The 26,877-nt window shown below is 40.0% G+C and overlaps 1 protein-coding gene across 1 annotated transcript in view; it reads left to right on the forward strand.

Annotated features, from left to right (window-relative positions):
• The window catches only part of LOC126150978 (MFS-type transporter SLC18B1-like), a 306,251-nt gene that overhangs the window by 240,474 nt on the left and 38,900 nt on the right, over positions 1-26,877 (forward strand). The window contains exons 10-11 of the mRNA XM_049915911.1: positions 10,278-10,352; positions 23,681-23,774. Of these exons, the coding sequence (XP_049771868.1) occupies positions 10,278-10,352; positions 23,681-23,774 (169 nt within the window). The remainder of the gene's footprint in view (positions 1-10,277; positions 10,353-23,680; positions 23,775-26,877) is intronic.

Consider the following 26,877-nt stretch of genomic DNA (forward strand, 5'->3'; position numbering starts at 1 on the left):
CCTTGCTTTCAGCCGTTCGCAGTACCAGCACAGCAAGGCCGTTTTGGTTAATGTTACAAGGCCAGATCAGTCAATCATCCAGACTGTTGCCCCTGCAACTACTGAAAAGGCTGCTGCCCCTCTTCAGGAACCACATGTTTGTCTGGCCTCTCAACAGATACCCCTCCGTTGTGGTTGCACCTACGGTACGGCCATCTGTATCGCTGAGGCACGCAAGCCTCCCCACCAACGGCAAGGTCCATGGTTCAAGGGGGGGGATGGAGAGTTAGCTATTATAAAAAGCCCTTGCATGCAACCCTCACACACAGTCAGCTACCTGGTTCACAGACTCTGATGTGTAGCACACCCCTGCACTCCTGACCATTTGGTGCAAGTGTAAGAAGTATCAGAACTCTTTTTACGCATTGTTGCATTCACTAGGAAAAATTCAGTTTTAAATTTTTCTTTTATCTGCAGTTTTATCATATATCCTTATAAAATTAGTTTTGTTCTCCAAATTTGTATAACACACTGGTGTCCAAAATTAAAGCAACAAATTGCTATTTCCTCTTCTTGTGTCTAATCCATGGTATAATCATACAAACTATCAAGAGATGTCCATTCACTCATATTCTACACTGATTGTGGCATTTCAGCCAATGGACAAGCATGCCAATGATGTCGTCAGAGCACCTCTCAAATGGGGTAGTGTGTACTGGGTCTCACATCCACATATGCTGTGTATACACTCACAGACAGGGCAGTATGTCACAAAGAAGATGCCCACCAGACTCTTTGCTGGAGGGCCATAGGAAGAATGGAAGCAGGACAGTTGCAAATTGATGTGGCCCAATTGTTGGCCAAGCACCTCAAACAACTGCTTAGCCCTTATGTTGGGAGATGTACACACCATATCCGTAACTCCATGGATTTCCTGGGATGCATGTGAATCATTCTGTTGTTTCTCAAATGTGGTGACAATTTATAAAGAACAAAACAGTATCCCGAAGACCATGCGTGATATCAGAAAGAGAAGAGTGTTATTTGGCTGTAAGGGCATGATGCTACCACCTTAGTACTGCACAGCAACTGGCATTTGACCTCACAGTGTCCACTGGACAAGTTGTATTAAGACAAACAGTGACAGAAGGCTTTGTCAGAGTGATTTTTATTGTATGTATACCTCTGATGCGTCTTCACAGCAGGTAATGTCTAGAGGGAGTCATCAGCATACCACCTGGATGTCCAACAGTGGGCTAAACTTCTTTTCACAGATGAGTCTCTATATGGTCAGGAGAGAGATTCTCCAATCATCCTCATCTGGAAGGAATGGGGCACATCATTTCAGGACCCAAGCATTGTGGAGAGAGACCAATATCGAGGAGAATCCCTAATGGTGTGGGCACAGATTATGTGGACCACTCGAATAGCCCTTCATGAAATTGTATGGGTGAATTGGCAAGGTTTAACTACTTTTAGATATCGTGACGAGGTCTTGGGACCTCGTGTGGTTCTTGCAAGGTGGTGTGGACCCAGACTTTGTATAGATGGCTGACAATGCTCGACCTCATAGAAGATGGATGGTTGATGTTTTCTTGGAAATAGAAAATGTTGCACGTATGGCATGGTCTGCTTGTTCTCCTGATGCAAATCCCATAGAGCATGTCTGGGATGCACTAGGGAGACAGCTGCATCACGTCAGCATCCACCAACCATGCTCCAAGACTTGCAACCAGCTCTGCTGGAAGAATGGTCATTATTGCCTCAACATGTGATTGATGATATCATTCACAGCATACCCCATTGTTATTGAGCCTTTATTGCTGCCAGAGGTGTTCACATCCCATACTGAGCACATTAACCAGTTGTTGGAATGTGTGTGCAAATCCGTTAAGTTGGAAAAAATGAAGAAAATTTTTGTCTACCATTATGCATGTAGTAGTTATTTACATTTTGCATTCTTTACATTGTTTCTACTTTACTGTCACATGTTTATACTGCTTTCTTGCAAAATAAATGCAGCCTTTTAAAATTTCCATTTGTTGCTTTAATTTTGGATACCAGTGTAGTTATATGTGAAGTATGCTGCAAGCATCCCTCATAGTCAGTCCAGGGCACAGAAACAACGCCCTTGATTAGATTGAGACTAATGTTTCATTAATTACTTCATCACTGAGGTATTGTGGGACCATGGAGGAACAACTTTTTTTATTAAAGGTATTTAAAATCCTTCTTTGCTCCTACAAATAAGTATGTATTCATATCACAAGTGTCTTTTGTTTTACCAATATAACACATAAATAGTGGCTGTAATTAAACATATTTACAATCTGGCTAGCTTTCTTGTTCTAAAAACGTTTCTTACAGAAGAAGTGGTTTTACTTGTGGTATTTTATCTTCAATTTTTGGTTACATCAGGAAATGTTGGTTGCTTACACTTACCTTGGTATAATTGAAATACCATAAGTGAAATCACATCTCAGTATCTCCTGCAATGAACTGTTTTTAGATCTAGAAACCAAGCCAAACTGAAAATACATTTCATTACAGACCATTGACGTTTTATAGAACTAAAACAAAACACATATGGTTTTATAATTACATACTTTCTTGTAGTTGAACTGATGGGTTTTAAGTACCTTTGATAGTTCTTTCAAACAGTGGAAAATCCAGGATGGAATGTAACAATATTATGCGAAGGAAAGTTGCTGCTCACCATATAGCGGAGATGGTGAGTCGCAGATAGGCACAACAAAAGACTCTTACAATTATTGCTTTGAGGCATTAAGGCTTTCTTCAATAATAGACATATGCACGCACACACGCATGCATGCATGCACGTTCACACACGCACACGCACACATGCGGGAACGCTTGCGCCCACACACACACACACACACACACACACACACACACACACATGTATAACTGCTGTCTCAGGCAACTGAAATCACACTTTGATAGTTATTTTGTATGCTCCTCTGCAGCTACAAATTGTATGAAATGCATTTTAATGATAGTGCATCAGAGTTGTTAGTTTATAATTGTTTTATTTATTGCTAGCAGTTTCCAGCATGGCTCATTTTCGTACTTGAAAAATACTATTTACAATCTCACTGTGTACTGCTTGAAAATGAACCAGTTGCAATAAATAAAAAAAATATATAAGAAACACCTCTGATGGGCAATCATTGTGATGCTTTTCATTAAATGCCTTTAATAATTATAATATGAAAAGAATACTTAACATATAGAGGAGATGTTGAGTTGCAGACAGGCACAACAAAAAGACTGCTGCTGTACATTTCAGCTTTCAACCACAAGGTCTTCTTCAAAAGTAGAAAACACACACACACACACACACACACACACACACACACACACACACACACACAAGCATAACTCACACACACATGATCACTGTCCTGGCCGCTGACGCCAGACTGCGTGCAGCGACTGCAGATGATTGGAAAGCAATTTCTGGGTGGCGGAGATAAGGGGGAGGTTGGGGTGGGGAATGGGCTGTGTAGCAGGTTAGGGATAGGGGAAGGTGTTGTGCTGCTTGTGGGAGTATGCAGGGATGTGGTGGGGATTGGGGAGGGCTGCTAGGTGCAGTAGGGTGTTGTTGTTTTTTTTTTTGGGGGGGGGGGGGGGAGCAAAGTAGGAAGGAGGGAAGAGATTTGTGATTGCTTTGGTGGAATAGAAGGTTGTGTAGTGCTGGAGTGGGAGTTGGGTAGGGGATATGTTGGTGGAGGACAGGAACTTGTGAAGGTTGAGGCCAAGGGGGGTTATGGGAACAGGAAATATACTGCAGGGAAAGTTCCCACTTGAACAATTCAGAAAGCTGGTGTTGATAGGAAGGATCCAGATGGCACAGGCTGTGAAGCAGTCACTGAAGTGGAGCACGTTGTTTGAGGCAGCATGTTTTGTAACTAGATGGTTCAGGTCCCTTGGCTACAGATTTTTAGAGGCCATTCATGCAGATGGACAGCTTGTTAGTTGTCATACCCACACAGAAAGCAGCACAATGGTTGCAGATTAGTTTGTAGATCACATGACTGTGTTTACATGTGGTCATACTTTTGATGGAATAAAATATGCCCATCGCTGGACTGGAATAGGTGGCAGTGGGAGGATGTATGGAATAATATTATGCATCAAGGTCTGTAGAATGGATATGAGGCATGGGTTTGGATGCAGAGGTGGAGTAAGGATGGACAAGGATATTGCATAGGTTTGGTAGGCAGCAGAATACCACTGTGGGAGGAGTGGGTAAGATAGTGGTTAGGGTATTCCTCATTTGAGGACCTGATGAGAGGTAGTTGAAAACCTGGTGAAGAAGATGATTCAGTTGCTTCAGCCTTGGGTTGTTCTGAGTCATGAGATTGTGCTGCTTCTTGGCCAGATATTTGATATGTGGTAGGTGTTAGGCAACTGGAAAGACAAGGCATGGGAGACCTTTTCTGTACAAAGTTAGGTTGGTAATATCAGTTTGTGAAGGCCTCAGTGAGGCCCGTGGTATATTTGGAGAGAACTGCTCATTACCATAGATGTGAGGGCCTTAACTGGCTAGGCTCTATGGGAGGAACTTGTTAGTAAGGAATGGGTGGCAGCTGTGGAAGTAGTGTCACTGGTGGCTGGTAGATTTGATATGGATGGAGGTACTGATGTAGTCATCCTTGAGATGGAGGTCACCATTGAGAAAGGTGGCTTACTTGATTAAGGAGGACCAGGTGAAGCAAATAGGTGGAAGGTGCTGAGGTTCTGGAGGAATGTGGATAGGGTGTCCTCACACTCAGCCCAGATAATTAAGATGTCATCAACAAATCTGAACTAGGTGATGGGTTTGGGATTCTGGATAGTTAGGAAGAACGCCTCTAGATGGCCCATGAATAGGTTGCTGTACAATGGTGCCATGTAGGTGCCCATTGCTGTACCATGTATTTATTTTTAGGTGGTACAAAGGAGAAGTAATTGTTGGTGAGAATATATTTGTTATGGTGAAAGGCAGTTGTAGGATTGGAGTCAGTCATGCTGGGGAAAGGTACTGTTCAACAGCAGCAAGCCCATGAGCATTAGGGCTATTACTGTGGAGAGAGGTGTCATTAATAATGTTGAGCAGGGCACCGTGTGGTAAACGAACAGGAACTGTAGAGAGTTGGTGGAGAGAATCGTTGATGTTTCTTTTGTAGGAGGGTAAGTTAAGGGTAGTAAGCTGAAGATGTTGGTACAGAAGAGTAGAGATTCTCTCAGTTTGAGCCACAGTAACCAGCCACAATAGGGTTTCCTGGATCGTTGGATTTGTGGACTTTAGGAACCATGTAGAAAGTAAGTGTTTGGGGGAATGATAGCGGTGAGCAGAGAGACGGACTAGGGGTAGAGTTTCTATGATGGGACGAATGATTTGAGGAGAGACTGGAGATCTTTCTGGATTCTGGAATGGGGTCATTGTGGCAGGGTTTGTAGGTGGATGAATCTGACAGCTGGTGGAGTCCTTCCACTAAGTAATCTCTGTGGTTCAAAACAATAGTGGTGGAGCCTTTGTCAGGAGGTCAGGTTCAGTTTTTATGCGGTGATTGCTGTTGTCTCTGTGCATGAATGTTTAGTTTCCATGTTGAGGGATTTGGAGAATGATGGTGAGCCAAGGTTTTAGCTTAAGAAGTTCTGGAATGTTAATAGGGTGTGATTTGAGGGTAGTGGTGGTGGATCATGGTTGGATGGAGTAATGAACTGAGTCAGGTATTGTTCAGCATTGGCTTTGGGTTGAATCTGATTGGTACAATTGGTGTCAAAAACATGTTTCCGCTGTAAGGACCAAGAAAAGGAGAGAAGATCTTTAACAACGCCATCATGATTGAATTTGGCAGTAGGGAAAAGGTGAGGCCTTCGGAATGGACTGATACTTCTGTGGGACTAAGGTTTTTGGGAGAAAGATTCAGGCCTTTGTTCCAGGTCTTTGTAGGTTCTGGATCCTGTATGGTGGTGGGAGGGAGTTTCTGAGAATGTGGTAAATGAAGTAAGTCTGCGACTTAGGGTTGATAGAGTGTGAGGGGATTCGGTGCAGGTTTGGAGTCTGTTGTGAAGGAGGTGGATAGTGGTAATCCAAGGTGGGAGTGGAGGTGAACAGGTTGGATAGGTTTTTTAATTGTTTTTGTGCCTACTGCTCTAGTTCAGGAGGGCAAGAATTTCACTGTGAGTGACGAGACGCAAGAATTTAATGGATGGAGAGGAGGCATTGCAAGGATGTTTGGACCTGATTTATGTGGTTTTGCATGACTAGGTTGGTGATTGCTATGGACTGGTGGAATATGAACAGAAATAGGACATTGTGGAAGGAGGGGTTGCAGCTAGAGATGGATAATTTGATGATAAGGCCATTTGGGGGGATTCCATGAGCTGGGCAACAATGCAAGAACAGCATATGAGACTGGATTGAAAGGAGCGAGAATCCATGGTGGCGGATAAAAAAATGCACAAAAATACGTAATTTCCATGGTAAAATGAGCCCATTTATCAGTATGATGATGTACGCACTCTGACCTTGATGCATGCACTGATTTGTCTGGAGAAGGTGTCATAAAGCCATTCTATCCTTTTCTGAGTCAAGCTAGCCTACAGCTGTTGTAACTGGTTGTGATATCCTGGTGACTGGCACTGGGTCAGAGATGATGTCCAAGCTGGTACATTTACAATAGGGGACAGATCTGGGGATGCTGCTGACCACAGGGTCAAACAGATAGTTTACAGAGACACTCAACGTGTATGTGAGCACTGTCTTGCTGAAAAATGGTACTGCGATATTGTCATGTGAGTGTTAACATAGGTGGACAGGATTTCTGTAATGTACCAGTGTGCTGTGAGAGGTCTCCCACTTGCTACCATCTGTGACTCAAAGCTATAGCTGATGGCGTCCCACATTATGACTTTACAGGTGACACTACTATTTCTCCAAAACATTCAAAGACTGGGACTTCTACCCAGGTAGCTGCCATATTCACTGATGGTGAGCATCCAGGATAGTGCAGAACTGTGATTCATTGCTCAACACAGTGTGATGCCATTCATCAGCAGACTATACTTGATCATGGTTCAATTCCAAACAAAGGTGTTTCTGTTGTGGTGTTAACAGTAGCCAGTGCATGGGGCAGTAATCCCCTTGTCAGCAGCTGCTAGTCTTGAAACAATGATGCAGGATGAAACAGTGTCACAGGTAGTTTATTACTTATTTTTGGATTACAGGTACAGATCTGAAGGGGTTACTAAGGTATCTGCAGAAAGGTGAAATAGGGAAAACACACAGGTGGAATATTCTTAACAAATGTATTAAACTTAAACCAATCTCTTATGACAGGAAGAAGGATCAAACACATTGCCGTTAACAGTGTCAACTCTTGAATATTTAACAAACAAGAAAAATAACTCAGGGCAGAAAGCTGGCAACTCTTTTTCATGTAAGTTTGTGGTGTAGTAACGCAAGTAATGTTCTTTTGCCAGAGACTGCCACAGTATCTTGGATCACTGGAACTCTGACTCCAGGAACATTGACTATGAATTTTACACTGCCACAGTCAGTAAGAGACGTACACAAGTTAAGGAGCTGAGAGGATGAGCTAAAGTGAAAGTGCAGAAGGGGTGTGCAACAGTATGTGTCTGGCATAGTGTCAATAATCAGTAAGAGAGGTATTATAGAGTTGGTCGGTTACAGAGTCAGATGGCCAGTCACTGTGATGGTCTCCACGTCCTCTCGAAGCTACAGCCACTTTGGAAATTCTGGGATGCAAAGGAAGACACTGAGGGGGACAGTGCAGCAATGGCCCAGAGTGGGTTCCCAATTATTGGAATGGGACTGCATTCATTGCTTGGCCCAGGAAGTCCACTAGGAGTGAACTCAGCTCTCACGACCCGAGTGCTGGCGTAAGTACAGCCCAGCCCTGGTGCTGGGATACAGGTGATCCTACTTTGTCTCATGTGGTCACTGTACGGAAAAGGTACATTGGGCCAGTGATCTCTGATGGCACTGAGGTTGCCATCTGGTGGCAGTGTGGAGTGTGGCAGCCTTTGTCAGTCACCTGTTAGGAAGCCAGCTGTACATGTAACTTGGATGTAATGTGTGTCACTGGCAAAGCTCGTGTATACCCATAATACAGCAATTATGGTGTTCTCATTGCACCATAAGGTGATCTTCCCTTGCGATCAGACACGCTCGATCAGAACCTAGATGCCGAGTATGCCTACCATCGTGTTCCCGTGCAGTCCATCGTCAGGCCACTGTCGCATCTTAATGCCCTACAAACCTGCATATTTCACAATTTGACAACATGGCCAAATGGAGAGCCACAACGGAGCCCGTTTCAGACTCTGCCAGGAGCTGATACAATGCCTCCCACGAGTATGCATCATCTCCATGTCCTTCAGTGATTGCTCTACATTTACCAGACCTGGTAATGATGCTAAATGTGAACAGCACTAATGAACTCTGGGGACTGTACTGCCTGTCACAAAGTATTGCAACTCTAATCATGTACATTCTCTGCCAATGGCGTGTATGTGCACGAAGTTTCATTGATTTGCAGTGATGTCTTCTGTGTGATGCATTTTTTCTGTTGGGAGTGCATTGGTGACAATTCCAGTTTTCTTGGGAAATTGTATTAATTAATTCTCATTATATTGTCAGTAGAGTCACAGTGTTTCCTGGAAGTTATCGTGTTGATAATTTCCCTGCTGACATTCTTCAGTTGTTGGGTGTACTGCCAGGTGTTGTAGTCTTCCTGACAAGATATTTCATTGATGTGACTTATCACCTTCACCAGGTGCTGCCTGAGACTTACTGTCAGATGGAGGTTGTCTGTAATTTGTACCCTCTGCCTTCCCGTTCCATCTACTGTCCACTCCCACTTCAATCCTGCTGCACGTGCAGTCTGTTCCTGCTGGCCCCGTGAATGGATGTCATGCCACCTTATGTTTTGAATGCCACCTGCAACTGCACCTGCGGATCTTTGTGGCCAGTTCCCACTTGGGGCAATCTTGAATATTCTGTTGTCAGTCCATTACTTGCGGCTTCTGTGCTGATGAGTTCTGCAATCATTATGTTTTTAACAGACACAGTGCAGGGTACCAAGTGTTGCTCAGATGATAGCCTTTGTCCTGACTAATTAGTTTCCTTTAGTCAAATCTCAATTGATTCCCTCACTTTGCTGTTCCAGTATCTGGGCTTTTGGGCCAGGATTCTCTTATCTTCGTGGTTTGTGGAACAATTGAGCTCTAAACAGTGTTCAGAAATGTCTGACTTGGTTGATCTCCTCCAATCAATATCAAAGAACTACTGGAGAATGTTAAAGATGACCTTGGCATATGAAAGACAGGAAGTTATAGTATGTCTTGCCAATATAGAAGGTATCAATGTGGAATGTCATATTTTGGAGCCACTACAAGACATCAGATGCCCAGAACACCAGTGCCACATGCATCTGCAACAAGAAACTTCATTAGTCTTTGCTAAAAGCATTTGTAACTTGATCATTCCACGAGATCTGTAGGGACAAGAATCCTGTCAGAGAACCGACCAATCTGGACATGGGCTGTCAGCTGAGCAAAGCTTGGGATTCACCACTAGTTTTATTAAAAACTCAGTGAATGTGAATTAGCTTGGACTGAAGCCAGAACACTTGTGGGCAGTGCCTGCAGGTGCAGACAGTATTCAAATGTCAGGTGATACAGTCATCTGGGGGTCGTGCCTAAAGAAACAGGCTGTAGATGGATATGTACAAATTAGGGACATGCCACATCCAGTGGTCAGTCTCAGGTATCACCTGATGAAGGCTGTGAGTCACTTCAATGAAATATCATGCCAGTGATACTACAGTACCTGGCAGCACAGCTGACAACCCAAGAATGCTAGCACATTAACAGGAAATCCTGAAGACTTACAATATACCTGATGATCATTTTCAGCTGAAGATGCTGAGCTTGAAAATTGTTGAGACATTGCTTGGAAATGACTCATTCATACAAGATGTGGGGCTGTTATAAATGTTCAGCATGTAGTCATATTTACAGTTTAATCTGTGAGGTAAAGGTAAAATGACTTGTTCCACATCATTACAATTTGTCCTGCAAAGTGATCCATGGAATGTGAAACTATCTTGCTACAAAGCTGATCAGTTCCATTCCATAGCTTAAAGGTAATTTTCTAGTCTCATAACTTTGACCAAGAAGGATTGTTTGTGGGCAGATACTTTGAAGGTGTTAAATTATGTTTTTACTACTAAGTGTGCTGTGATATTTCCTTTTATTTACAGAGAAGGAGGCTGCAGCGATGAGCTGAGTACATACAGCATGGTTGCTGGTGTATGGTCGTGTATGTATTCCCTGGGGTAAGATTATATTTAATGTCCTTACAATATATACTAACTCACTGAGAATGTTGTGAAATAAGCACTGTTTTTTTACCTTCTGTAGGAAAGCTAACAAATCGTGCTGCATTTAGCAATGACAAAACCACAAATTTTTTCACTTTTGTATTTGTCTCATAGTAGCAGGGCAATAACCTGGTCACAATTTTGCAATTACTTTTATTGAAAGTGTGTGAATTAAACATTATACTGTTATTCGATTATTTTATTATTATCTCCTGCCAATTAAATACTTTTCTCAAGTTATCTCCATTTTTCTCATCTAGCATAAAGTCAAGTGTTCAGCTAGAGTCCTGACTCATCATCATCATCATCAACAACAACAACAACAAAAACATCATCGTCATTGTCATATACCTGTTGACAAGTTCCTGATGCCATTGCTATCTTCATTTCATCCTGTTGCAGGCCAGTTGCTTCATAAACTGGTATCTCTCTTTTCACTTCAGTCAGCTGTTTTATTTTTCTCCTTCCTATTTTCTCCTGTCCTTTCTCTGTATTTTTGATAGCAGCTATTAGAATTCTTTTTTCTCGAAGTATATGTCCCATCCAGTTTTCCTTCATTTTCTTGGTAGGTTGAGGTGGTTTGCTTTACACTTCCCATTCCTTCACTCTTCTTCACTTTATTCACCCATTTTATTTAATCAATTCTCTTTCAAACCCACATCTTGAATGCTACCGTTTTTTTCTCTTTCCCTCTTCTTTAGTGTCCAGATTCACAGATGTACAGAAAAACACTCCACACAAAGCATTCAACCAAGATTTTCCTTAATCCCAATCCATTTTCCTACATAATAAGTGTTTCTTTATTTGAAAGCCTGTCTTGCCATTGCAGTTCTTGCTCTTATTTCTTTCTCATTCGTGCAGTTATCAGTTAGTATTCCCCACAAATATCTGTACTGTGCATCTAGTACATTTGACCTTCAGTTTTTACTTACATATTTTTATTGCCCACTGCTGTCATCACCGTAGTTTTCTTTGTGTTGATTTTCATTCAGTATTCTTGCAATCCTCCTCAAAGTCTAGATCTATTTTTTGAAGACATATCATTTTACCTCCAAGTAGTATCACATAATCAGCAAGTCTGATGCAATTGATCCTACTCCTATTACCGAGCAAGGTGGTGCAGTGGTTAGCACACTGGACTCGCATTCGGGAAGACGACGGTCCAATCCCACCTCCGGCCATCCTGATTTAGGTTTTCCGTGATTTCCCTAAATTGTTCGAGGCAAATGCCAGGATGGTTCCTTTGAAAGGGCATGGCTGACTTCCTTCCCCATCCTTCCGTAATCTGATGAGACTGATGACCTCGCTGTTTGATCTCCTCCCCCAAACAACTCAGCTCTTACTCCTAACCCCTCTACTTTGTCAAATATATTGCAAAAACCTGTGCACCCCAATCATTTAAAAATGTATTACCACCTAATCCAAGGTTGTGAATTCAAGTGTTTTAACGAATATGAGTTCCATTGCAAGAATTTTGAAAAGTATCCACATATGTCTGTTTTTTGTTTGAAATGTTTTAATGTATTCATAGCCTTATATTATTTGAATGTGGGCAATCATTTTAAAATGTGGAATGTTTTATAAGTTGATACAGCACCACTTCTAGTTTATGATGAAACTCACTGATTTTATTCATAGAAATACCAAAGATTTTCATCAGAGCTATTTCTGTCACAAAAAAATCTTCTGTTACAGCTTGACCCCCTTTTTTTTCTTTTCTGTTGCAATATGTTAATTCCTTTTGTGTTTAAATTTTGTGATTACCTTCTGCCTTTTCACTTATTTTCATCATTTCCCAGCTTTTGAGCTTGACCTTTCCTTTCTTACCTTCAGGCTCTGCCTGACATATACTCTACTGTGCCAGCTATTCATCTTTTCCAGACTTCCAGGTAGTGAATTCTGTGGCAAATTGTTCATTTGTAAGATGAACTATTCATTAATCTTTTTTCTTCCCTTGCTCAAGAGAGAATTTGTTATGTTGTTCTGACAAATTTGGATAATGTCTGTTGAGGCGTTCGTATTTTTCTTACCTCATTTGTAAGTTTGTTTGTTGCTTCAGAGAACACAGCATGAGCCTGTTTTAACTCATTAATTTTTTAGAAGTTTCATTAGCTATACCACTCTGTGACTCAGAAAATTCTTTTTCTATTGGTACATTAATGTCAGAAACCTCCTTCACTAATGGAGTTTGAATTTCCTTTTCATTGTCAAATTCATTACCACCATTGCACTGAAGCAAGTTGACTACATTGCCAAAATTTGCAACATGTCTTGGATCTTTTTGACAGTATTACACTTTTCTCTCAAGAAACAGACCCTGCAAAAACTTAATCAATCATATGTGATGCTGATGAAATACCTTGAACCTCATTAAAGACTTTTTTCCCATGGCACCATGCAGATCTGCATGGATTACTTCCCCATGTTCATTACTGAAATCTAGTGGTACAAAGTTGAGTGTTGTAAATCCGTATACACTTCAAGAGAATGGCTGTACTCATCATACCAATATTAGTAGAACTAGGATGGCCAATGCTCTTATCAAAGACTCTGCCAAAGTGTTTATTGGTAGAAACACTCAATAGTGCTGTTTACATTCATAATCAAACTGGGCCTAATAGTGTTCATGGAAAGACATCATACCAGCTGTTAACATGGAAGAATGCTCATATGAATATACTGCATATTTTTAAGATCAAATTTTATGCAAGTTTTTGAAAAAGAGTACCGTAAGACATGGGGAGGCAAAGAGACAATACAGCCCTTGTTGGCAATGCTAAAGATGTTGGTTTTTGCCTCTGCATGAAAACGTATTGATGAATCATTCAGATGAGAGATGTGTTTGAGTCAAAATGTACTGAAAAAGCCTTGAAAATATTTCCTCATGAGAAAAGTAAGTCAACATCCTATAAAGATGTGGCAGATGTTTACAGCAGGGTCAGGTTAAGAAATGAAAGTGAACCATCAACATATCCAGTGGGATATGTACCTGAACCAGAAGGGTTTAGAAGAGAGTTTCAACTCTGAAACAGGGAGCAAATGTGGGAACCCAAGCATTTAATTGAATATTTGTTAGCAGACACAAATAAATTAAGGAACTGTCCTGAAGCAATCAGGTCACCTGGCCGGAGCAGTTAGAAATCAGTAATGAAAGAAGAAATTGCGTCATTGTAGAAAAATTCTGTATGGACATTGACAGAATTAACAGCAGGTTGCAAGGAATTACCAGCAGGTTGCAAAGTTATCTTTAATTATTGGATTATTTTGTGTCAAGCAAGATGTTAATAGGGAAATTTACAACAGTGTTAAGTATTGCTGCTGATTAAGGTTTATAGTTAGAACGGTCTGATGTGGTCTGCTAAAGGAAGAAGTATAAATGGAACAGCATAAATGATTTCATGATGGCATGGCCAGGGTATGCAAACTCTCTTGGCGTATTATCATTTAACCCTTTAACATAAAATCCTGAGTTACCTTGTTTTTATTATTTTGACAGTGACTGAAAATCGTGAGTATACTTTGGCAACTTAAGAACAGATGTTATAAGTATTTCAGCATTGACAGTTAAGTGTGTGGTTGCTAGAGAACATCTGGTTCTGCGTTTGGAGCCTGGCTCTCGTGTTTTGTTTGAGGTGGTTGCCATGAGATATTGTCTTTATTCTGTGCAACTTTGGATATTCAGCTACAAACCAGGCACTTTCAGCCTCTGTCTTGCTTTGCTGTTTAGACAATGCTTTCAAAAAGGATGGCTATAGTGATCCAGAGTTTGACATTCAGTTTAGCAACTGAGAAGGGAGGAAGAATGTGATGTTACTTAATTAGAGACTGCTTGCCAATGGTACGAGATAAATACATCCACTGTGCTCCATCCAGATCCTCCAAGTAGGTGAAATACACGGTTAGACTTCATAACTACAGAATCTGAAAAATGACTTAAAGTTTTGGCTCATTTTAGTCAAAGTCCAGTGCGTGGGTATACTCAGGATCTTATTATTGGTGATCTTCAAAATTTTGTAATTCATCATTTTGAGATTTACAAGCTATTTTTATATTTCTGTATGTAATGTCTTTCATTATAGGATTTTTTTCATCAATGAAAAAATATCATTTTTTGGAAGCTAATTTGAAAACAAATAAATAAATAAGTTTGTATGTTAGAGGGTTAAAACAGTCTCCAAGATGTTGGAAAGGTCTGTTCAAAAGTGAGCTTACAGTTTTGAATGAACTGAAAGTAGTGCAGATCCGTGTCTGTATACTACATTTCTAATGATGATAGATTTATAATTGTTTTATACATTTGTAATGAACTTTTGTTCAATCCAAGAAGAGTATTATTGGTGAATGTCTGAGTATGCTGCAGAATGAAATAAAGATTACAACTGAGCCTTTTGGGCATTTCTTGAATATCTCGATCAGATGTGATGGTGATGATTCAGTTTTTGTCAGTCAAAAAGTTTATGCAGAAAGTATATTCCATTAATTTAATACAGCAGAGGCAAGTACTATCTCCTCTCTGACTGAGAAATATGTGTAGGTGAAAAAGTTCACAGATATAAAGACTCAAACTCCTAACCAAAAGCCATCTGGATTGGCCGAGCAGTTCTAGGTGCTATAGTGTGGAACCACGTGACCGCTACGGTTGCAGGTTCAAATCGAATGTGTGTGATGTCCTTAGGTTAGTTAGGTTTAAGTAGTTCTAAGTTCTAGGGGACTTATGACCCCAGAAGTTAAGTCCCATAGTGCTCAGAGCCATTTGAACCATGATCCTAACCAAAAAGCGAAAGTTGAGGGATATTTGATGTATTTGAAAATGACATATCCAGATATCTAGATTTTTGTCACAGTTTCTGGGGAAACCAAAAGGACAGTATTTTAAAATACATCAAAAGTTCAGTGTCACCTAGACTAGATACAGAATTTCTGAACTGTTAGAAGTGTTGGAAGCATTTAGTGATACTGATGATGCCTGTGAAGCAACCACTTGCTGTTCCATAAGTAGTCTTCTCTTCAAGTAAAGTGGTGGAGCAGCAAGCTGGCCTAGCAGCCATCAAGCATGTGTGACCCTATCAACAGCTAAAGCTAAGTTTGCAGCTACTAGAGAAGCTGTGCAAGAATCTATGTGGCTGACTCATCAGTTCAGTGAAATTGAGCTATTGAAAGCTGTACACTTTCTGTGAGTGACAGTGTTAAGTGCAATCTGTCTAGGAAGGAACTGCTGAGAGTCATATATACTCAAAGCATATTGATGTATTGGAAGTTGCATTACCTGTGACTAGTTGTTGAGCTCTCAATAGCTAATTGTATGCATGTCATCTTGCTGTAATCTGGTTTTATAATGAGTTTTCAAATAATGGGCACAAAACAACACTTAGTTAACACGCCTCATTTTCACACTGATTCCCACTCATGACAACATGATGACCATCTTGTCTACAAGATTTCGTATAGAATGTAAATCGCAGAGTAACACTAACAGTAAACTATGAAACTTTTGACAGTGACAATATTTTTCAGTGCATTTCAAAACCTAGTTCTGACTGATGAACATCACACACTTAGTTTTGATTGTACAGTCACTGAACACAATGGAAATTTTGATTACTGACAGCAACACACAAATGCTCATGTTATTGATATGTAGAAATTAATAAAAAAGTTAAGGGAGACTTTGACACTTTAATGTAAACCAGGTGATGTCTTGATGCGACTTTTTACACGCAGCTGTTATCATAATCATTTCCAAGTGTGGACATTCTAAATTTTGGAATGTTTTCACATTTTTGTCTGTTACTTGAAAACCAAGTAATGTTACCATTACCATAATGAAAGATCATTAAATTTTGCACTGAATGACCTACGTTTATGTCAAAATCAGTGCAGTTGTTTGGTCGGAATCAATCACCAAAATTTGTTCATTTTTACCAACTGGGCTAAAAAGTTAAATCCAGTACCTGTAACTCAAAAATGGTTACTCCACATGAAAAATGTCAAGTTATCAAAGTTGTAGAGCACAAAGTTTCATGATACAAAAGCATCTAGTTTTTCTGTTTTAGGCACTATTAAGCATTCATACATTTGAAAGCCAAAGTAATTCCATTTTGTCATTTTCTTATCTTTTTTTATGAATCAAAGTTATTCAATGAATTGAAATTTCCTGTGAGAAGATGGCTCTCTAATGAGCACATGTGTCTTCATTCATGTGTATTTTTATTTATTTTCATCCATGCCTTAATTTGCAAGAGTGGATTGCTAAAATGGAAACCAAGTACTAGTAATGTTCAGTATGTATTTATATGTGGGTAATATAAAATTTCTTACAAATGAACAGATAAAAGGGCGCGACAACATTATGCATGCTGAGGAACAGTTCAGTCAATATTTGCAACATCCGCATATTTCTGTGCATCCTGTTTTGCATGCGCAGGAAACCATCTTCAGTAGTGTGTGTGGTGCTGAATCTCTCATCATTTAAATGCCAGAGATTCACATTTTATCACATTTCAATTTCATCTAGGTTGTTTGGGAGACTGTGGCACATCCTGCTACAGTGTCCAGTCTTCACAATCCAGTGCACCATCTTCACCAACATATCTTCGTTCTCTTCCTCATCCTTGTTGAGCAATTTCTGGGGCATTTCTGCGAGATAAGCCCCAACAGTGTTTGTACATTGAGGAACAGTTCAGTCCAGATTTATGACATCCACGTATAGCTGTGCACCCAGTTTTGCACACATAGAAAACCATCATCAGTAGTATGTGTGATGCTGCATCTTTTGTCATCATCATGGGAAACAAGCCTGATAAGTTTCTCTTTCAGCCCTACTGTCATGGATCAGTTTTCTTCCCCATCCAACATTGCTCTTTTTGGTAGTATCGCAGTGAGCACCGCCCTGCTGCACCTGTTGTTGGTGGGAGCTTTCCAGGTTTGAAAGATTTTCTTGGGGCAGACTTTACAAAAAGCTTGTACCTGAGTTCAGCCAAAGTCACACAGTTGGAATTCCATTACAGTGCTCACATTACCTGTTTGCCTGCCCGTGCTACTACATCTTAAGAACCTGAGGGTTCAACAAATTCAGCAGCTTGCACTTTGAGGTGTGGCTGTTGCTCCATAAGGTTTAGTAACTTTCCTTTTCCTTGGCCAAAGAAACAGAATGAGGTATCATGAAGGCATGGTTGAAAATGGGACATTCAGGATCAAAATTGAAAGAATTACTGGAGTGCCACACTCCTTGCTGATTCCCCTCTTCCCAGTTTGTGGAGGTACAAGTTGTTGTAGTTGTTTCCTTGACCCATTAGAAGAACAAGAACTTCAGTGTCATCATTCACAAGTGCCACAATGTCAGACTCACCAACTTGGGGAATAGCTGTTTCCGCAATTAATGAATCTTCCTCTGCCCGTAGCACGTGAATACCTACACCCTCAGATTTCCGCATGAGCATCAAAGTCAAGTGGTTTGTTGTTGTTTTCATTTGTGAGAATCTGCTCCTGTGGGACTACAGCATTTGTATCTTCATCAAAAATGATACCTGATGAAGAACATGATGTCTTTAAATGATGAGATCTTTCAGAAGACTTCGTTCTCCTTTTTGAAGCACCACTTGGATAGCCATTGAATATAACTGTGATTTCGGATCTATAGTGCTTTCTCAAATAGGTTTCATATTTCATACAGATGACCCCAAACTTTCCTTTGATGTACCAAACAACCTCGTTGATCAGGTGACCACCATCCATCACAAAGCTTTTTATTTTGGGTACTTCATTCTGTTGGAGATGTGTGAATGCATCATAGAGAGACGATTTTGTACGCTTACTGAGACCACCTTCCGTGAATGACGACAACATGAAGTATGGCAAAGTTCAGATGAGATACAGAACTTCAAGTCTTTGTAAGATTGCTTTATGACAAACAGTCTTTGAAACAATGTTAATGGGTTTATCGTAGGAATCCTCTTCTTCCCTATCTTGAGAGCCGTAGTGCAGGATGAAAGTGCTGTAAGCCTGAGGTTGCATCGAAATGAGATGTTTTTAAAGTTCTCTCCTTTAATTCTGGTGATCCCTTAATTCTTTCTACTAATGCCTCATGACAATTTACCAATTCATCACCAATTATTCCACTGCTTACCAACATAAGCATATTAAAATTTGGAAAATTTGATGTTTTAACAGCCAGTCTTTCAGTTTGTCACTGTCTGCTGCATTTTGATCTCTGTGTGAAGCTCTTAAATCCACATATTGCTCACTTGTTTGTGATGATATATCACAGAACTCTTCAATTTTTGACAAATATTCTGTAAGGATTCCATTCCCGAAGTGTACTTTGTGAGCACAGAGTCTGGAAAACCCATGTCTGTGAGTTAAACCATTTTTCACTTTTATTAAAGTTTGCTTTGTTGTCGTATCAGACCATATACCACCGAATGGTGGCATAGTGTTCAGCCATAAATTTGTTCAATTCAGAAGCATCCATTCAGTCTCCCATAATCTCTTCTAAGAAAAGGTGAGCACTTTTACCATACAGGAAATGACAAACAGCTTGGAAGTATGCATTTAAACACCATTAAGAAAATTTTATCAAAGTCAGGTTTCCACTATACTCTGCTTCAGTGAACTGTTTTGTGTGCATAACCATGCTATAGTATGCACACATAATTAGCTGTTTTTCCTCGTGTTTCATTGCTGCAAATCACATTTTCAAACTTGTTAATCACATATATGTAATCTTCATTTTCATGGCACGTTAATACTGATGGTCCGTTATGGAGAAGCAATAATTCCTCTTACTGCTAGAGCATACTCATGCCCACTCAAAACTTTATCCAAACTCTTTTCAGCAAATATTGCAGACGGTGTCTCAAGCCACTTCCTACCATTATTATACCGATGCAACCCGAGGAGGACATTAGAAGGTGAAACCCACCTAATCATACAGTGACATGTTCTGAATAACTGTCACACTTCTTACATTATCCATTGCCTTCAAATAAAGTAGCTGATCAAAAGTGACAAAACACCACTTTTGACCATATTTTATGCGTATTTTTCAATGCTGTTAGAAGAGATGTATATAGCGTGTCGTACAAAGTTGGAGGATAATTTAAGAATGGGAGGCACATTATTTTTGAATGAACCAACTGTTGGTGAGAATTTCTTCCACTTTTCATAAAGCCACAGAATCTCATATCCAGAGAGCTATACCTTCAAGCACTCAGGGTTGTTGAAATTGAGTTCCTTTATATTAATACTGTTTAACCCATCATCATTTGCTTTTTTACAGGTGATCAGCTAAAGTACACCAACTGTAGATAAAAATTCAGGAGTTGACCATCTTCTTTCTGAACCACTGTTCTTGTCAGACTCCATAGCTGTGAAGGGAGTGACTGCCATAGCTATGGAGGGAGCGACTGCCATGATTCCTCCCATGGAATGGAAAGTATTCAACCCATCAGTCATGCGGAAGTTAAAATTGGCATTATCAAAGATGAACTGGGTGAATCCTTCACTGGCTATGTTAGGAAGCTCAGGTCATGCAGTCAAGGACGTCTCAAATAGGGATCTTCCATATCTGCAAATCCAATTGCACTAAGAGTGTCGACAATAAGTTTTGATCCGAATCTTACGTACATGAATGTATTGGGCCTAATCAATAGTGAAGATAGAAATAACCATGGTCTTACTGCAGAAGTCACTGCATGTGACAAAGCAACACACTTTTTTTCAATTTATGTAGAGATCTTGATTTGTTTTTCAAAGCAATAACTCAGAGAAAAGGAGCAATGATTCATAGATCACTGATTGGACATGTGATGAGATATAACCAGTTGGGGGTATTGTGATGAATTATAGACCTTGAGTACAGATGTCCTCGCAAAGTATATATGCAGCAGTACATACAATTCTCAGATGCTCTTCTTGTGGATCTGATAGCTTGTTGCCATAAAAACTACCAGATAGAATCTTGTAGCCTGTACTTTTGAAACACAGTACTGAACTCTTTTACTGTCTATCAACAATTGTCACTCTTCAACATACTTCTGGAAGAGGTGGGTTTTTATGGTCCTTACATCTGCCACCTAGCAATTCATCATATGGTTCTTTAAGTCCTGCAAAAAAACTGGCACTCTTCTGGTTGTCTGATAATGATTTCCACTGATTCAACTGTCTGTGTGGATCAATGACTTCCTTTTTTTTCCTCCACCCCTGATTGGCTGGTAAAAATTCCTCTGACAAAAGCTATGATATTGAGCGTCTTTAGCACAAACATCCTCACAAAAGGTACTTTCAATTCTTTGCAAGCCCAATCATCACCTTGCTGTTTCAGCTACCCCATTGCTTAATTCAAGTTTCATCACTTTATGAACAAGTGTGCAAAGTTTCTCCCAATTTGCATCAATTTTTTCACCACAATAAAAGTAGTGTTTTTTAAAACCAAATGCTTTTTTGTATGATGGAAGATTCAGCATTGGCAATGCAGGGCCTTTTGTCAAAGACGATCTAATCAGTTTTGTCTTATTTTACTTCTTCAGACAAGCAGTGTCCACTCCAGCTTCAGCCATACCAGTTAATAACTTGTGATGTGTTGTGATTTTCCTATCTTTACTGGATAGTAGAAGTATTTCCAGTCCATTATGTTTCATTTTAACCACATCATCATCTGCCATGTTGCCATCACATATAAAACACACCACCTTGTGATCTGGAGCACTCATTTTAAATGCACTGACTGCACAAAAAAGTAAATTCATATGAGGAAATGTTGATTTGCAAGACTCAAGAAGTTTTGAACATCTCCCTTTTGCAATGCACGAAGACTGGGTGTGCCTAACAATGGAAACAATAACAAAAGAACAGAGGGGATGGCAGCCTTGGCTGTTTATGACATGTCAGTTGAGAGAGATTTATAGGTACCTTTGCACCTGATGGTGGGACAGATATATGTATTGCTATTGGAATCCTCATTTTGTTGAATGAATTTGACTTACAAAAAACAACAAAATGGAATTACTTTGGTTTTTCAAGTGTATGAACAGTTAATAGTGTCTAAAACTGAGAAACTAGATGCTTTTGAAACATGAAATTTCATGCTCTACAACTTTGATAACTTAACATTTGTCATTTGGAGTAACTGTTTTTGAGTTACAGGTGTTGGAACCGACTTTCTAGCCAAGTTGTTAAAATGACTGAACTTTGACAACTGATTGTGGCCATACAGCTGCACCAATTTTGATATTTAAATAGGTCATTCGACACAAAATTTAATGCTGTTTCATTTTAGTAATGGTAACATTTTCACCAGCATGCATAGTTTCCAAGCAATAGGCAAAAATCTGAAAAAAGCAGCAAAATTATGTGGTCTTTTGCCATAAAGAGTTGTCCCAAGGGTTTTGAAAGTCAGAAACTTGGATTCCACATACTCTCAACTATACACATAAGATAAAAATAAAATATTCCACCTCTTTTTTTTGCAAGCAAAGGACCTTTTTTGTGATACCAATTGTGGAGCACTTGCTATGCTTCTATATGTTTCCACTTTCTATGAGATTTTGTTCTGAAAATCATATGAGCATTTGTGCTCAGTGTCACATTTGTGTTGGGCAAAGTGTTGGAGTAACTCTTTTATTACTGCTTTACTGCCTTGTCATGTCTATGTGATAAAGGATGTTTTTATTCCATTTTGCTGCATACATAGTATCAACAGAATAGTACATCATATTTTTATTACTCATACAGTTTTATTCTATTTATCTATGTAAATCAGCTTTTGTATATGTGTTTATCTAATTATCTTCATTCTGCGCGAGTTCTTTACTGTTAACATTGTTTTACTAGTTTATCTTTGTTGCTATTGTGTACATGTAATGTTTTGTATATCCTGTACACTTGACTAAGGCTAAGTAAAGGAAGTTAATACTACACAAATAGATCATTAATAAATCACTCCCCTCATATTTTGCTTGATTCATACATATAATCAGGCACTCCACAATAAAACATTCTAAAATAACAACAAATAGAACTACCCACTGAAGAACAGTGAGATTAAGTCTTGTCATTATATTCTTGCATCACATCAAGCCATGTCCTTGTTTATTCAGTGCTGTCAACCTATGAAGCAAAAAAAACTACCCCTGTTTACTGATTCACTCTCACACACCTGACTCTGATAGTGTCTTCTAGAGCAGGTACTACTCTCATTCCCCCTTTTTTCACCCTCAGACAGTCAATAGATGAAAGGAGGTGACAACAAATCATTATAGAATTCATATATCTGCCAAGTAACTAAAAATGTAATGATATAAAAGAGTAGAATTGTACCTAGAAGAACATGCTGCAAGTGGTGATTTGTCAATATTACAAAACGCAGTGGTAAGCAGAGGTTATGGTTTTATTGGCAGAGTGAAGTTCTCTCATTGGTTATTTGCACATGTCTATAATTATGAATAGAATTATTATATTGATGGATTTTACAATTATATTCATTAGAGTATTGAGGAAAAAAGATCATATTGCTTTTAATAGTGCAGACAATGGATCAGGAACAACTTTGTGCCTGTAGATGTAGATTTTTATCTTTTCATAAATAATTACTTCCAGATTTATAAATTTCATAATGATTCATCGTCTTCTGTGGCTGCTTGAAATCCAATTGCTGCATTGCGAAAGCTCATTCAAGTGCATAGTAAAACAAGATAAATGCAGAGTATATGTATATTTTTTTACTACTTTCCCACTTTACTGCTTCATCCACAAATGGTGTGTGGTAATTTTAAATGTTGTAACATTCAATTGCAGAAAGAGAGATTCATTCTGGAAGTGTAAGTCATTGTTTCTAAAACCATAAATTTAATTTTATTTCTTAATGTCCCAATCATCTGTGGGGAAGGAGGGTGTTGTGGTAATTTCTCATCTTATATTTGTGTGAGGAAATGAAACTCCCTGGAAGACTGTAACTGAGTGCATGATTAAAACTCCGAACCTCACCTTCCACATGCAGTGCTCACATTTTCTGTAAAATACGTGATTTCAAGGTTGAGTTCAGTCTGGCACACCCTTTTAATTTGCTTGAAAGTTCAAAACAGCACACACATTGTTTCAAAGTGAAAAGTTTCATGACATGTACAATTTTTTTTAAATTTCACTTTCTTAGTTGCCAGGTACAGGTTGGTTCATTTAAATATTTACTGTAATTAATATGACAGATTTTAAAAAAATGCCATAGTTTTTGTTCTGAAATAGTTTAATGTTTGCTATATGCGAATAATACTCAATTTCCTTTTGTTCAGGGAAGTTATGGGACCTTCTGTAGGTGGTACTGTTATGGAGTACTATGGCTTCCCTATCTGTTCAACTGTTATGGCTGGGCTCTCATTTCTGTTGGTGAGTTATAGCTGTAAGAGAATACTCTAACTTTTTGTTATTTTTGCAAAAATGAACAATAAAGAGTAAACATGTTACAAATGAACAATGTAAGGAATGGACAGATTGCTACTTACTGTAAAGATAGCACATTGAGTTGCTGACAGATAATTAAGACACTTACACATTAACTTTAGGCCACACCCTTCACCAGAAAAAAAAAGAGAAACGCTCATACATTCATAGCAGTGCAAGGTTGGAGGGATAGAAGAGCACTGTCTGGCAGTATTTGCAGGGATTAGACTGCCAATAGGGGCAGAGTAAGTAGGATGTGGGGCAAGGAAGTTTGGAGGGGGTGGAGGGGGGCAGGTGGAGTGAAAAAGGAGAGGGGCAGAGAAAGATGGGTGGGTGCAGTGACAAAGGGGGGCACACACAAAAAGGGTAGGAAATAAGAATAACGAGGGGATGATAGGACGTAGGGGGTGGAAACTGTCAGGTGGAAGGTGTGGAGAACTATGTCACTGTAGGTAGAGGCCAGGATATTGTTGGGACTGAAGAATGTGTTGTAAGGATAACTTCCATCTGTGCAGTTCAGAAAAACTGGCTGTGGAGTGGAGGATCCAGATGGCCGAGGTAGTGAAACAGCCATTGATTTAAAGTACATTATGTTCATCTGCATGTTGTGCCTTTGGGTGCTCTACTTTGTTCTTGGCCACAGTTTGGCAGTGGCCGTTCATCCTGATGGATAGCTGGTTCGTAGTCATACCAATAAAAAAAAGCTGTGCTGTGGTAGAACATGACTTGGCTGTTTTCACAAGTGGATCGGCTTCTGATGGAGTAGGATAAGCCTGTGACAGGACTGCAATAGGAAGTGTTGGGTGGATGGATTGGGCAGGTCTTGCATTTAGGTCTTGCACAGGGATATGATCCTTAGGGCAAGGGGTTGGGATTGGGAGTGGCATATGGATGTACTAGGATGTTATGGAGGTTGGGTGGGCAGCAGAACACCACTTCCTGAGGGCTGGAAAGGCTCTTGGGTGTCATTCATTTTAGGGTATGGTGATAAGTCATCGGAGCCATGGTGAAAGATGTAATCCAGTTGTTACAGTCCAGGGTGGTATTGGTTAATGAAGGGGACACTCCTTTGTGTCTGTTTCTTGAAGGTGGTGGGAGGATTGGGGGGCTAAGGGGAAAAGGCACAAGAGATATGTTTGTTTGACTAGCTTTGGAGGATAGTGCCTGTCTGTGAAGGCATTGGTGAGACCCTCGTGCATATTTGGCAAGGAAGATCTTTTCACTGCAGATATGACATCCCCTGTTGGCCAGGATGTATGACAAAGATTTTTTGGTGTAGAAGGGACAGCTGTGAAAATGTAGATACTGTTGGTAGTTGGTGGGTTTAAAGTGGACAGAGGTGTAGATGGAGCCTTCAAAGAGGTGGTCTTCAACATCCAGGAAGGTGGTATGCTGGGTTTAGGAGGGCTGGGTGAAGCAGGTAGGAGCAAAGGTGTTGAAGTTGTGATGGAATGAAGATAGGGTGGTGACTTGGCCTCTGAGTCCACATCATGAAGATACCATCTATGAACCTGAGTCAAACTGGGGGTTTGCTGTTATGGGGGGCTAGGAAGGTCTCCTGTAGATGGCTCAGAAACCGTTTGGCATAGGAGGGTAGCATGCAGGTGCTCAGGGCTGTGCCGCCAATTTGTTTGTATATCTTCCTTTCAGAGTAGAAGTAGTTGTGAGTTAGGATAAAGATAGTAAGTTATACGAGGAATGAGATAGTGGGTTTGGAGTCTGAAGGACATGGGAAAGATAGTATTCAATAGAGGGAAGATCATGGATGTGAGGGATGTTGGTGTATAGGGAGGTGGCACCAACAGTCATGAGGAGGGATCCAGACAGGTAGAGGGGTGGGTATGGTGGAGAGTTGGTGAAAGAAGTGATTATTATTGATGTGGGAACCTAGATTATGGACAGTTGGTTGAGGGTGGGGGCACAATTACCTGCCACAGTGGGGCATCCAGGATTGTTTGTTTTGAAAAATGGGGAAACTGCAGGACAGTTGTTTGATCCTCAGTCTTTTATTGTGTACATGACCAGTTTTGGAACACTTGTAGTTACATCAGATTCTGTAAAAAAATAAAATCACTTAATTGTCTGAGATCACCCTCACCCATTTTTGTCATGGAACCAAAGGTTCTGTGTCACAAAATTAAAAGGGGCCAGAATTCCATAACAACTATTCCCCTGTGTTGAACGACTGAGAACACAAAAAGCCCAGCATGGGCAAATGACTGTTATTGAATTTTTGTCCTTTTTATTCTTCTGACATGGAATCTTCATTCCATAACAATGAGGTGAGGGTGACCTCAGATGATTAAGGGGTTGTTTTTTTTTTCACTATATGATGGAATATCAAATTTTCCAAAACTGGTCGGGTACACAATAAGAGATTATGAATTAAGTAACTGTCCTGCAGTTTCTTCAGTTTTCTAAATGAATTTATACCGTTGTGGCTGCCTCAAAAGAACAACTCCTCAGCATTGTTTGGTTTGTGGATTTTGGGAACCATATGGATGTTGAGTGTTTGGGTGTCATAGGGGTGAGAAGAGAAATGGCTTTAGGGGAGAGGTTCTGGGGTGGGGCTAAGGCTTTATGCAGGAATTGGAGATTTTGTTGGACTTCTGGGATGAGATCGCTCTGTCAGAGTTTATAGGTGGAGTAGTCAGATAATTGGCTGAGGCCTTCTGTCAGTTAGTCACTGTGATTCATAGTAACACTGGTGGAACCTTTGTCTGCATGTAGGATGATTAAGTCAGGATTTGTTTTGAGGCTGTGTATGACCATCCATTCTTGTGCTGAAAGGTTGGTGTTCTGAGGAAGGGACCTGGGGAAGAATTGTGAGGCCAAATTGTAGTCCTTGAAGGTGACCAGTGGATGATTAAGTGGGAGGGGGGATGATAAAGATTCATTAGTTGTCATGCATGGGTAGAAGCAGAGTTCAATGGTGGTTTAATGGGGAGTTTTGGTAAGTTGAATGGTCAGCTAGGCAGGGTTTGGGTGCTAAGGTGGGTTGACAAGGAAGAACCTCTGGTTAGGATAGGGTTTGGACAGTGGTGCCCTG

The sequence above is a fragment of the Schistocerca cancellata genome, chromosome 2 (genome assembly GCF_023864275.1).
Source record: "Schistocerca cancellata isolate TAMUIC-IGC-003103 chromosome 2, iqSchCanc2.1, whole genome shotgun sequence".
Lineage (NCBI taxonomy): Eukaryota > Metazoa > Arthropoda > Insecta > Orthoptera > Acrididae > Schistocerca > Schistocerca cancellata.